The following is a 13,338-nucleotide window of genomic DNA, read 5'->3' as shown; positions in this document are numbered from 1 at the left end:
GGATCCAGCCGGGAAGCCGTCAAGTCCCTGGGGCTGGGGGTGTCGGAGGGTCCTGCACCCCCCGGCCCCATGGAGGCGGGGGGGGGGGGGAGCAGGAGGATTTGGCTGCAGCCCCCAGCCCAGCCCCTGACCCCAGGCAGGTTTCCAGCCCTCGGGAATGCGGGGCAGGGCCGGACACCCAGCACGGACCTCCCGCACCCATCCCACCCCGGCCCCCTCCCTCTGTAACCCGGGGGGGGGGGGTCCTGGACACCCCCTTGCACCCATCTCCTGGTCCCCAGCACCCTGTGGTGGGAGCAGGGGTTGGGGGGGGGGGCCCTTGGGGTGGCCAGAGTAGGAGAAGGAGGGATGACAGAATTTGGGAGCCCCCACGTCCAGCCCTACTCCCTACGGGGGGGGGGACAGGATGGGACACATCTCCCTGAGGCTTTCTGGGGGGGGTGTTCAAAGCTGCTGGTGGAGAATGGGAGCTGGGGAAGCCATCCATTTTCTTGCGTGCCTTCGTTTTTGCAGTTTTTCAACCCATTTTTCTCCCCCAATGCCCAAAGCCTCTGACCAAGCTGAGCAGATGGTGGAAAAAATCCTGTCCCCCCTGCCTTGTCCCCCGCCCCCCCCAGGGTGCTGCCACCAGCGATGCCCTTGGGGGAGCACCCACCGATGTCCCCCTGGGATGGGGACATGGCTCTGAGCCCCCCCCCAGGAATGGGGACAGGGACCTGCTGCTGGCCTTTTGGGGGCACGTGGGGGGTGGCAGGTGCCCCCTCCCGCTGCAGCACCCCCCACCCGTTGAGTCCATCCTCAGCATTTTTCTTTCCAGGCAGGAGGAGGAGAGGGACGGGTTTTGGCTGCCGCAGCACCCAGGGGTGCTTTTGCCCCCCCCCCCCCCCCCGGCTGCCACGTCCCCCGGCTGCGGGGCTGGAAGGGGCCCCCCCGCCCCGTGCCGCTGCACCGCCGCCAGCCGCCTGAACCGGGCCCAAGGCAAACAGGAGCTGCCGGGACGGTGCTACCGTGCGGGGCGGTGGGGACGGGGCCAGCCCCGCGGGGAGCACAGCGATGGGATGGGACCCCCCCCCAAAAAAAAAACAAACAAACAAACAAAAAAACCCCCCCGGGGGCCAGCGGGGGGGGGGGGGGGGGGGTGTTTGGGAACGTCCCCGTGTCCCCCAAGCTTGTCGCCAAGTTCTGGGCAGCCCAGAGAAAGCCGGCAGCCACGTGGGTGTAAACACAACCGTATATTTCATAATAAATAATGTACAAATTGTTGGCGTGCCCGGGGCCGCATCCTGCCGTCATCTCCTCCCCCCCCACGCACCCCCCCCCCCCGTGTGCTGAGCTGCCCCCAGTTCTGCCCTGGTGGTGAGGAAAGGGAGGGGGGGTTGGAAGAAGGGGTTTTGCCTGGGAAAAAGGAATTTGGGGCAAAATGCACACCCTGAGGGCAAAGGATTCGGGTTTGTCTCAAGGGGGCTGGGTGCAGGATCAGGCCCAGGCAGGCTCTGTGCTGAGCTTGGGGGGGTCCGAGCCGGGGGTCCCCAGCACGCTGCCTGCACCCAAGCTGCTACCACATGGTGTGGGAGGGGGAAAAGGGCTTTTTATCCAAACCCTTGCTTCTTTCCCCAAAAAGAAACCCCACGTTTCCTTATCCTGCCCCAAAGGGCTGCTGCATCCAGCCAGGACCGAGGCTTCCCCCGGCCCCCACGGTGGCAGGAGGACCCCCAGGGGCCATCCGGCCACTGCCATCCCCAGCACATGTCACCCCTTCCCCATCGAGCCCTCTCCCCTATTTGTGTGTCCCCCCCCCGCACATTTTTTCTCTTTATTTTTAAATAACCCCCGAGGGGCCGCATCCTGCGGCCGGGTCCGGGGGTGAGCACCACGAGCTGCCCCGCACGGGGCTGGGGGCGAGGGCAGGGGACAGCACCCGGGGGGGGTTGGGGGCGGGGGGAGACAGGCTCAGACACGGGGGCGCCTCCCCTTGGAAAAAGTGTCCCTTGGTTGGGGGGGGGGGGGACGGGGACACAACACAGTCCCCACCAGACGAGTCCCTTTGTCCCTTTGCACCTCCGCGTCTCCCCTATCCCCCCCCCCCCCCAAATTCGGTCATTATAAATGAGCGCGGGTAAAAGCGAGGGGGAAAGTGGAGGGCTGGCGGGGGGGGGGGGGGGGGGGCGCAGGGGCGCTCACTGCTGCGCCCGGGTCCGGCCCATCCTCCGCCGGCTGCTGGGGGTCCGGCGGGTGGGCGTGGGGCTCAGGGCTCGCACGCCGGAGGCAAAGTCCAGCACCTCGGGGGGGGCCCGGCGCAGCTCGCCGGCCCCCATCTCGCGCCGGATCTCATCCAGCGCCTCGGCCGGCGAAGTGAGCAGGCGCTGGAAGAAGCTCTCGCGCCCCGCCGGCCGCTCCTGGCAGGTGAAGGTGACGGCGGTGCCCGCGTCTGACTTCATCTCCCTTGAGAAGCCGTCCGAGGTGCCGTCGAAGCAGCGGCCGATGGCGATCTCCTTGGCCAGGCGCGGGTTCTGGTCCGTCACCGTGTAGATGCCGTAGTTGTGCCCCAGCGGGTCGACCGGCGCCAGCATGGTGAAGGCGGCCGTGTTGTTGGTGTCAGCCACCGGCGGGTGCCGGGCCAGGTAGTCCCGCAGGAGGCCGTTGACGGCCGTGCGGCGGCAGCTGCCCTGGGGGATGATGGAGACCAAGGTGCGGTCCACCAGGCTCTGGTCGTAGAGCATCCCGCTGCACTTGAACTCCACGCAGGCTCCCGAGCTGTTCTCCAGCAGGGCGTCCCGCACGCTGCGGGTGTCGCGCAGCCCGTAGAGCTGCCCCCGGGTGCGGGGGTGGCTGCCCCCCACGTTGCGGGACCTCACCATGTACTCCTGCGGCCCCTCGATCCGCACCTTGATGAAGCACGCCCTGAACTCCTGCGGGTTGGGCCACCACGCCAGGTAGTCGCCGGTCCAGGAGGTCAGGTCGCTCTCCTTGAAGGGCACCACGTTGTACTCGTACTTGTCCACCTCCACGCGGTAGAAGCGGAAGTGGTTGGCGCTCACCGGCGCCTCCTCGCACTCCTTGAGGCTGCGGTAGGGGTAGACGGGGCCGTTGGTCTCGTCGATGTTGTTGGGGTCGGGCTTGGCCACGTTGATCTGGAAGGCCGTCTTCTTGAAGCTGGGGTCATCGTGGTCCAGCCGGCGGTAGCCCAGCTTGTTCAGGTAGGGCTGGGACACCCCCACGGCGTTGGGGTTGAGCTTGGGGCTGGAGGCCACGGCCTCCAGCTCCTCGCCGCCCAGCGTGGCGGTGAGATACGCCGAGTAGGCGTCGGGGCGCCGGGCGTCGCAGAAGGCGGGCAGGCAGGCGCCGTTGGGGCCGGTGACCACGCTGTCGAAGCGGCCCCAGGCCCGCGGGTTGGCGGGGAAGCCGGGCTGGGGCTCCAGGTTGATGAGGCTGATGACCACCCCCTCCAGCTGCTCGTAGGGGTTGAACTTCTCGTTGCTGTAAGCCCTGACCTTGACGAAGCAGCGGCGGTCCTCCGGCACGTCCAGGTTGAAGAGGCGCCGCTCGCGGATCTCCATGTTCCCCACGAGGAAGGTCCTCTCCTCCCTCTTCCCGCGCCTCTCCTTGGCCGGGCGGAAGACGCCCTCCTCCTCCCACAAGCCGGTCTCGGGGTTCAAGGACCACAGCTTCATCTTCTTCAGGTGCTCCGGCATCCGGATCTGCCCCGCGTCCATCCGCACCTCCACCGGCCCCGTCTGCAGCGCCTCGCCCGAATCCCCTTCCCGAAAGTCCACGGCGAACATGCCGTAGGTCCGCAGGGGGACGATCTCCCCCTCGGCGTTGGCGAAGCTCAGGTCGCTGGAGGCGGCGCCGGCCGTGGCGATGTCCCTGGGGTCCAGGAAGGTGACGCTGGCTTTGACGGTGCCACTGAAAACCTCCCCGGAGGGGCGGAGGAAGGCGCCGGCGGGGATGACGAGCTCCCCGACGGGCTCCTGGCCGCTCACCTCGCCCAGCGGGATGGCGTTGGTCCGGCCGGCATCCAGCTCCACCGGCTCCTTCTTCCGCATCATCTTGACCTCCTGGTAGACCGCACCGCCCCGGCTGTTGAAGGGCAGGACCTTGACGGCGTCCACAAAGCGCTGCTGCCGGTCCACGAAGCGGGCCACCAGGCGCTGCGTGTCCGGCGGCACCTCGATGGTGAAGGAGCCCTGGTAGCCGGTGAAGCCGATCTTCTTCCTCCCCAGGAAGATCTGCCCGAAGCGCAGGGGCTCTCCGGTGTCGGCCGCCGTCACCCGTCCCTGCACCAGGACGCGGGGCTGGGCGCAGGGCCCGCAGCCGCACTCGGCCACCACCTTGACGGGCAGCACGGAGCCGCCGCACTGGATCTCCCGCACCTCCATGCGCCGCACGCCGCAGCAGCGCCGCGCGCCCGCCCCGCACCGCTTCCCGTCAGCCGGGCTGCCGGCGCACGGTGCCGGCGGGCAGTGCCCCACGTCGTAGTACCGGGAGCCCTCGGCGTCCTGCCGGCACTCGGCGGGCAGCTCGATGAGGCTGGGCTCCGGCTTCGGGTTGCAGCTCTGCTGGCCCTGGGCTGGGGAAGGCAGCAGAAATAGGGTTTAGGGTCCCCATCCCATGAAAACGCCGCTAACGAAGCCCATCCCACGCTCCCGGGGATGGTGCAATGCCCCAGCACCTTTGCCCTCCCCACAAAGACCCCGTCCCCACCCACCCAGCACGGTGAGCTGTGCCGGTGCCGATCTGATGGCGCCCGCCTCGGTGCTGGCCTTGCAGTGGTAGGTGCCAGCCTGCTCCGGCACCAGCGCCCGCAGCGCCAGGCGGCTGCCGTACTTGTGCACCTTCCTGTCCAGCAGCGTCCCGTTGTGGTACCTGTGGGGACGGGGACACGGTGAGCCGGGACGCGGTGGGTGGCCCCCATACCTCCCCCCCACCCGCACCCACTCACCAGTAGTACTTCTTGGGCACGGGGGTGCCCGAGGCTTTGCAGCAGAAAGTCACCTCCTGGCCGGCCACCCGCACCTTCGGCTTGGGGTGCAGCACCATGTAGGGCTTCTCTGCAGGAGAAGGGACCAGAGGGTGCAGCCAGCCGTGGTGACCCCCCTCCCCGCTCCCTACGCCCCCCCTGCTATGCACCCATTGGGGTGCAGGACCCCGAGGGGCACACGGCACAGCCCCCGGTGCCGCGGTGCTCACCCAGCTTCTGCAGCATCACGCGTGCCACCGACACGCCGGAGCCGTTGGAGGTGATGGGTGCCAGTCCCGGGACGAAGCCGTCGCGGTGGGCGCTGATGTTGGCGGCGGTGCCCTCGCACACCCCGGCCACGTGGAAGTTGCCACGCGTGTCACTGCGGGCCACCAGCACCGGCGGGCGGCCCTCCAGGTAGATGCGGGCACCGGGCAGCGCCGCGCCGGTGGTGGAGACGACGGTGCCCTGCAGGGTGTTCTCGGGGCAGGCTGCGGGACGGCACGGCGCTGAGACCCCGTGGCCACCACCACCAGTGGGGTCAGCGCCCCCGTGTCCCCAAGGACAGGTACCTGGGCAGGGCGAGGGGGGGCACTTCTGCACCTCGGCGGGGCGCCCGGCGCACAGCAGCTTCTTGGCGTTCTTGCAGCTCCGGCGGCGGACGCGCGTCCCGGCGCTGCCGCAGCTGCGGGAGCAGGGCCCCCACGCTCCCCACTCCGTCCACGTCGGCTCTGCGGGGAGATGCCAGGTGGGCATCGGGCACCGCGCTCCCCCTGCCCGGAGGGAGCACGACGCAGGGAATAACGCTGCAGAACTGCAGCACAGGGGATGGGGGACGCAGGCACAATGGGGTCCCCACCCTACAAGTTTCCATCCAGCCGCCCGTGCCCCATCCAGCCCCCGGCTCGGCCCTGCACGCCCCTGCCAAGCTATTTTTACAAGCGCAGCCTCTGTTATTGCAATTAAGCTGACGATGTGCAGGCGGGGGCACATCGCCCGGGGAGCTGCCGCGTCGGCGCGGGGGCAGCCGCTGCACGGCTGCGGCCCCACGGGACAGCCCGTGCCCCCGCGCGGGGGCTCGGAGCTGAGCCGGAGCCGGCCGGCGAGCACAGCGAAGCGCAAAAACCTTCCCCAGCAAAGCCAGCACGGGAGACCGCAGCCCAGTGCCGACATTCCTGCGGCCGGGGAAGGGCCGGCGCTTGGCTCCGCCGCCGTCTCCTCTCTGTCTCTTTAGGAACAGGGTGGGGAGGCTGCAGGTGGGAGCCAGAGGATGCGGGGGGGGGAGTCCCTACCTGGGCAGGGGCCGGCGCTGCACGCCCGCCTCTCCACCGCCTTGCCCTTGCACTTGAGCTCCTTCAGCGCAGCCACCACCTGCGCGTTGACGCAGCGGCGCTGGCGGGTCTGGGTGCCGCTGCTGCCGCAGGCGCTCCGCGAGCAGGGGCTCCAGGAGGACCAGTGAGACCAGTAGATGTGCTCTGGGAGGACAGAGGCAGTAGGTGAAGGGGGAGGCTCGTGGGAACCCACCACCGTGGGACAAACCCATGCCCACCTCCATCATTATTTCTGCCTGGGAAGGTGTCCCTCGCATTCTCCAGGTGGGGACAGCGCGCACGGATCCACCCCCAAGAGGTGGCAGCGGGGTTTGGGGACCAGCACTCACCCAGCGGGCAGAGGAAGCGGATGTGGTAGTTGGAGCAGGTCTTGCCCTGCGGCTGCTCCTTGTTGACGCACCGAAAGCCCTTCTTGGGGCTGAAGTGCACGACTTCACCCACGTCCTCGGGCAGCTCCCACTCGGTGGTGCGGGCCTGGATGGCCACGGGCCGCTCGCACACGCGCCCGCGGTAGTAGAAGCGAATGGCCTCCAGGCTCTCGTAGTCCCCGTCCCCCCCGGGGTGGTCGATGTTGAACCAGGACGTCCACTCGGCCCCTCCACCTGGGACAGAGCCACCCGAGAGCATGGGGCACAGCCTCCACCCCTAAAAGCGCCGGTGTGGCCCCAGGTGCCACCGGGGCTGGGGAAGGGGCACCCCGGGGACAGCTCCGCGGGGACAGCTGGTGGGCTGCGAGGGTAGGGGACAAGTGGACCGAAGCACACAGGCCTGAGAGCACCGGGTGCTGGGGAAGGGGAAGCCTGGGGTGCACAGGGCGGCCACCACATCCCTGCTGCGAGAGCCCCAGGGGACACCGCCGTGGGAGCCTGGTGTCCCCGCTGTCCCCAGGGGAAGGTGTCATCTAGCAGGCTGGCACTGGGGGACATGTTTCCATGTATCCCCTTTGTGGATTGCAAGGGAGAGGTGTCCCAGCGTGGCTCCAGCTGTGTGTCCCCAGCACCACCGTGTCCCATGGCGTCCCACGGGGCTTTGGGGACAGCCCCGCAGTGCCGGGTGGCCGTACCTGCCGTGTCCAGGTCAAGGTCCGCCAGGCTGGGGGCTGCTTTCCAGGGCTTCCCCGGTGCGCCGCTCTTGCCCGGCTCCGAGTCGTTCTCCAGGGACTCTGGGGGAGGCACAGGGTGAGAGCCCCCGGCACCGTCTCGCCCTGTCCCCAGGGACCCTCTCCAAGCGTGGACACCGATGTCACGCTGCTAGTGACATCCCCGGCCAGGCACGGGGCAGGTGCTGGGCTCGGGGCAGGGTTTGGTGGTGGCGGAGCAGAGGCTGCCCGCCTGCAAACGCTGCCTGCCAGCTCCCCGCTGCCCCAGGGGAGACATGGGGGGGGGGGGGAGGGGTGAGGAGCTGCGGCACGATCGGCCCCCAGCAACCAAACTGGGACACGGCAGGAAATTGGGCTGCAAAGCCCCCGGGGCAGGCTGAGCCGCGCATCGCAGGTGCTGCACGGAAGCAGCCAGCGCGGGGGGGGGGCTCGCTGCCCGCGGTCCCCCCTACTCCAGCTCCCCCAGGGAGTTCACCCCAGGACACCGGGGTTTTCTGGGGGCAGCCCTGCCCCGATCCTGGGTGTGATGAGCACACGGCAGTGGGACGGACAGAAGGATGATCCCCAGAGAAAAAGGGGGGGTGCCCAGGGCTGTGCTGTGATGCCCTGTGGGGCAAGGAGCCGATGGGACGAGCCGATGTCCCCAGAGCAGCCCAGGGAGGGAGGTTTGTGGCCAGCTGACAAATGGGTCCCAGGGGTGTCCATCATCCAGGGCAGGATGTGTCCGAGCCCCCCAGACATCACCGTGCAGCACGGAGCACCCCATGAGCATGCAGTGGATACCCATGGGCACCCCACAGACGTGTGGTGTCCCCTGCCAGCAGCAATGCCACCCCTGTCCCCAGGGACACGGCAGAGCCACGTGGAGCAGCCAGGCAGCAGAAACCCCTTGCAGAACCCTGCGAGGTCGATGGATTTTTTTCTCCCCAGGACCGGGGATGTTCCTGGCTTCCTTGCCCAGACGCTGTCCTTGGCACCTTGCAGAACCCACGCAGGGTTGGGGGGCCCCACGGAGGACCTGGGGGGCTGACGGCAGTTCCAGATGGGATTTCCCACACAGGTTCGGGCACCAGCACCGGAGCAGGCAGCGCTGGTGGGGACACGGCACGGGGCACGTCCCCATCCCTCCGGTGTCACAGCCCCGGGGAAGGCAAAGCTCCCGAGTGAGGCAGAGGGGCCCCGAGCATCCTCCGAGCAGATGCAGGAGGGACATTCCCCAGCTGCAGTCGCAAACATCTGGCCCCGGCAAACATCTGGCAAGCCCCGGCTCTGCCATCCTGCCCCACAGCGCTGCCGGCAGCCCCCAGCCCCATGCCATCAGTGCGATGGGGATGAGAAGTTTTCCTGGAGGCATCCCTGGGACGTCGTTAAAAACGCCGAAATCTTACCTGGCGCCCCGGCACAGCGAAGGGCAGCGAGAGCCAGGAGAGCCAGCGGCAGCTCCCCCATGGCTGCCCACGCCGCAGCTGCTCCGCTCGCGACTGCGAGCGCGGCCGCCCCGCAGGTCTATATAGGAGGGCTTTCCCCCTCGCGCCAGCAGACAGCAGAAATCGGATCCTGGCACTCGGGGCCGGCAGCTCCGCCGGGGCTGGCTTGGTGTCAAGAGGGAAGCGGGAAGGAGCCCTCCCCGCGAGCCGGCCGCGCGCTGCCACTCGCCGCTCCAGCCCGGTAAACTCGAGGGCTTGTTTTGCAAAGCTGCTAAAATTGGACGCGCTTGGGAATGCGGTTGGGAGGGAAGGGAAAAAGCCGAGAAAGCCCTTCCTCTGAGCTCATGCGGTCGGGGCCGGGGTGCCAACCCTCCCCTGGCACCGCCGCTCCTGGGCACGGCCGGTGGGCGCCCGCGCCGTGACCTGGGCCACGTGCGTGCGCCCCGGCAGCGAGCGCGGAGCTCGCGGCACCCGTGGCCCCGTCGGGCTCTTGCTCACAGGAGGGAAGCACCCAGCAAGGGGGAGCCCAGCGCTGCCCCAAAATGTGGCCAGCTGTGGTTTGGCACCGCAGCCCCTTGGCCGTGCTGGCCCCATCCCTGAGATGTGCTCCCCAAAACCAAGGCTGCTGTAGGGCACGGGGCTCCCGGCACAGGGAGCTGCACTCTTGGGGATTCAGGTCCCCGGTGCCACTCTGGGGCCGAGGACTCCGTCTCCCTCAACTGTTGGGACACACGGGGACAGTCCCAGCGCTGGCTCATCACTGCCCTCCCCATTAATTAAACCCCGGGGTTGCTCAGCCCAGCACCATGGAGTGACGGGGCCTGGGGCCGGGTCCTTCCCCATCACGGTGCCACACCATGGGGACAACGCGGCTACAGCAGGGACCCCACGGCCACCCGTGGGAGCCCACCGACACTCGTCCCACGTCCCCAGGCAGACACTGAGCATGGCGAGGAGCTGCCAGCGTTTTATTGCCAGGGCTCACAGGGGCACCACGCACTCTGTGCCGGGGTACTCGGGCGGGTTGAGCTCAAACTTCTTCTGCACGTCGTAGGGCACGAAGCGGCCGGCCACGAAGTGCTGGCGGCCCAGGAAGCGGCGGGCGCACTGCTTGGGCGCCATCAGCGACACCAGGACGTCGGGGCTGATCCCGCTGCTGCTCCCGGCCTCCACGTCCCACCCTGTCACGGCAAGAGAGAGGCGGGGAGGGGGTCAGGGGGTGGCCGAGGGGACAGCGAGCCTGCGCGCTGGCAGAGGATGCCGTGGGGCTGGGGGATGTGGAGCTCCCCCCCCCCCCCCCGGCACCCAGCACCATCACTGCCCTGCATGGCTCTGGCCTCATCCTGCCTCAGCACTGTCCCTGGCACGGTGCAGGGTTTTTCTTGGTGGGGATTCACCAGCTGCCGTGTCGAGGGCTTCTGTTTGCTCCTCCGGCAGCAGCTGCGGTGGAGAGGGGGGGGTGGAGGCGGGGGGGTGATGGCAATTCCAGGCCTGGCCACCAGACACCCGGGTGTTTTCAAATTACATCATGTCTCAGTTCGGGGAGTTTGTTATTTATTGGAGATGCCCTGAATGCATCCTCAGAGAGCCGCCGCCAGCCCTCGCTCCTGGCAAGCCGCAGGGACGCTGCCAAGCCGGGGGCAGCGGGGGGTCCCCGGGGCTGTCCCCGTGCTGGGGGGTGACACCGGGGGTGGACAGGGTGACAAACCAGGGCTGGGGGGACCCCATCCCGAACACGGGGCCGGACCTGAGGGCACGTCCAGGCTGACGATGGGGATGCGGACGTGCTTCAGGGTGGCGAGGATGCCGGCGCAGGGCCCCCTCCCCTCACCCAGCTCCGCCTCGGCGCCCAGCACCGCGTCCACCACGGCGTTGTAGGCATCGTTGATCAGCTGCACCTGGTGGGGGGACACACAGTGGGCAGCTGGGGGGGTGGCCCCCAATCCCCCACCCACCCCCGGAGAGTAGGAACGGTGCCGACGGGGGCATCCCTTTCCCCTCCATCACTGGATGCGCACGGCAAGTGGTGAAAAAAAATAAATCCCCCCCCCCAGCTAAAGGGAGAGGGATGCAACGGGCTGGAAACGCCGCGCGCAGCCCGGCCAGGACAGCGATTTCAGGTCACATTCCTCCGAGGGAGGCCGGCGCTTCCAACAACAACAGAGCCGGGGGCTCGGGGAAGGCAGGGCCGGCGGCGGGGCGCGGCGGCCGCCCGCTGGATTTCATGGCATCCCCGGGCTCCCAGCAGAGCCGGGGGGGGTGGGGGGAAATAACAACAATAATAATGAGATAATAACGTGAAGCACGTAAGGGAGTGAGCTGGGGCAGCTCCTGCCGGGGCTCACCTCGGTGGGGAGGTAGGAGAGGAAGGGGATGTCCATCTTCTCGCACTGCGTGGTGAAGTCCCGGTACAGGGGGTCCGGGGAGCGCTTGGGGTAGAAGATGGTGGGCTCGTAGTCCTGCGTGGCGGAGAGGCAGCGTTGGGGCCGGCGGCCGCTCGGGGAGGAGGAGGAGGAGGTGGGGAGGAAGATACCTACAAAGATCCGCAGGTGCCGCGCGCACACCAGCCCGATGGCACCGTTCTGCGCCGGGCCGCACACCACCAGCACCGTGGGCTGCTTCCGCGGGAGGGACGGCAGCGGGAAGGCCTGGGCGAGAGGAGCCGGGGGTGGCACCGTGGCACCCAGTCCCCGGGGGTGGCCCTGGGATGGCACCTGGTGCCGGGGAGGTGGCAGAGGACAGGGGAAGGGGGAGCAGGGCTTGGGTGGAAAACGGCACGTGGTGGGACGGGGACGGTGACCGTGGTGGGATGGGGACGGTGACCACGGTGGGATGGGGATGGTGACCATGGTGGGACGGGGACGGTGCCGTGGTTGGAGAGATGATTCCCACAAGGGGATGGTGCAGGTGGTAGGATGGGGACGGTGCCGTGATAGAGATGATTCCCACAGTGGGAAGGGGCTGGTGCACATGGTGAAAGGGGGATGGTGCCCGCAGCAGGACGGGGTCGGTGCCCATGGTGGGATGAGGACGGTGCCCGCAGAGGGACGGGGCTCCCCGCCAGCCTGCTGGGAGGCGGCGGCGCTCCGCATACCAGCAGCCTGCCCAGGGAGGCTCTGTTTATCCATTGACAGATTTTTTCCTGCTCTCTGAGCCTGGTTCCCGGTTCAATCCAAACACCGGAGCCCCGAGCGGCACGGCCAGTTCGCAGCCGCTGCTGCACTGCACAAAGCCCCTCTTGCCCAGCCCTGGCCCTGCCTTTGGCTGCGGCCCCGAACGCGCTTCCAGCTGCCTTGGGGCAACCGAGGATGAGCTGGGGGGAGCCCGAGGAGGGGACGATGCTGGGGGTCCCTGGGGATGCCCAAGCTGGGGTCGGGGGATGCTCTCCCCTGGTGGTACCCGTGAGGAGGATGCTCAGCCCCGCGAGGAGGATGCTCGTGGTGGAGCTGGGGATGCTGCGACCTGTGGGTGCCCCAGGGGAGAGGCGTGGGGCTGAGCCAGCCCCGCTGACCACGGGCTGTGCCGAGGCTCCAACACCCAAATATTTCTGCTCCTCGGGCGAAGTCTGTGCCCTTAAAAAAGGGGAGGGCAGAGAGCGGCCCCGACGCCTCGAATGGAAAAGCTGAGCCAGGCAGCCGAGCTCACCGGCCTGGTGAGGCACGAAGCTGCCCCTGGTGCTGCACCTCCACTGCCCGGAGCATCGCTGCCTCCTCTTCCTCCTCCTCCTCGCACCCAGCTTGAGCATCCAGGCTCCCAGCAAGAGCAGTGCCAGGGCACAGGGAGCCCCCCGGCCACCCCCCAGCACCCTCCTGCCTGCACGCAGCGGGGGCAGGCAGTGCCCAGCGGTGCCAGCACCATGGGAAGGGCTCAGCACCTCCCTCAGAGGCACCTTCCCTGGGGTGGGATGGGATGGGATGGGGTGGGATGGGGCCAGCAGCAATGCCCCTGTCCCTAGCGGGGTGTCCCCAGCCCCGGCGGCTCCCTCACCTTGGTCACGGCCATGGCACAGGCGTGTCCCCAGATCTCGATCAGCTGCTGCCGCCCGAAGCGGTAATCCTCCAGCAGCTCCTTCTCGATGGCCTCCGCCTCCGCCTTGCTGCGGGGAATCGGGCAGCGGTGAGGACGGGGATGTCCCTGGGACACTCACCGAGCCCCTTGGGGACCCCGCTCCATCCCCAGGGGCACAGGGGTCCCCTGGGGACACCCACCAGCGGGTCAGGGCAGGGGACACGCGTGGCTTGGGGAGGAATTGGGGACCAGGTGAGCACGGAGAGTCCCGGGCTCTCGGTGCGCCCAGCTCCGGGGCAGGCAGCGCTGGCAGCGGCACGGCGCGGGGTCGCGGCCGCCTTTCGTGCGAGGCACGGCCCTGGCAGCATCCCCGGGCTCTCCGGGCTGGGGCTGTTACATAAAGCCGAACAATGCTGCGGTTGTTCACCCGCTGCCGAGCCCGGGAGCTGGCAGGGCCGGGGAGCCTCGGGATCGGACAATAATTGCTCACATCTGTTGGCTCACCTGCGCCAC

General features: G+C 68.5%; 2 protein-coding genes across 2 annotated transcripts; both read right to left on the bottom strand.

The window, feature by feature from the left end:
- Nucleotides 1-1,608: 1,608 nt before the first annotated feature.
- Nucleotides 1,609-8,956, bottom strand: CILP2 (cartilage intermediate layer protein 2). Its single transcript, XM_035313106.1, has 9 exons — nucleotides 8,779-8,956; nucleotides 7,355-7,453; nucleotides 6,621-6,893; nucleotides 6,253-6,435; nucleotides 5,533-5,691; nucleotides 5,191-5,451; nucleotides 4,943-5,051; nucleotides 4,709-4,866; nucleotides 1,609-4,570 (listed from the first exon to the last, which is right to left on the bottom strand). Exons 1-9 carry the CDS (start codon nucleotides 8,837-8,839, stop codon nucleotides 2,178-2,180), a joined length of 3,696 nt encoding a protein of 1,231 aa, XP_035168997.1. The 5' UTR covers nucleotides 8,840-8,956; the 3' UTR covers nucleotides 1,609-2,177.
- Nucleotides 8,957-9,764: 808 nt separating this feature from the next.
- Nucleotides 9,765-12,951, bottom strand: YJEFN3 (YjeF N-terminal domain containing 3; the record flags this gene model as incomplete). The annotated part of the gene is made up of 5 exons (XM_035313105.1): nucleotides 9,765-9,998; nucleotides 10,565-10,715; nucleotides 11,163-11,276; nucleotides 11,355-11,465; nucleotides 12,805-12,951. Coding segments are annotated over 5 exons (723 nt in total), but the record flags the coding sequence as incomplete, so codon positions are not given.
- Between the last annotated feature and the right edge of the window lie 387 nt (nucleotides 12,952-13,338).

Source organism: Oxyura jamaicensis (genome assembly GCF_011077185.1).
Source record: "Oxyura jamaicensis isolate SHBP4307 breed ruddy duck chromosome 28 unlocalized genomic scaffold, BPBGC_Ojam_1.0 oxy28_random_OJ90, whole genome shotgun sequence".
NCBI lineage: Eukaryota > Metazoa > Chordata > Aves > Anseriformes > Anatidae > Oxyura > Oxyura jamaicensis.
The sequence above is the reverse complement of the archived record's forward strand: the minus strand, read 5'-3'. Positions and strand labels throughout refer to the sequence as shown.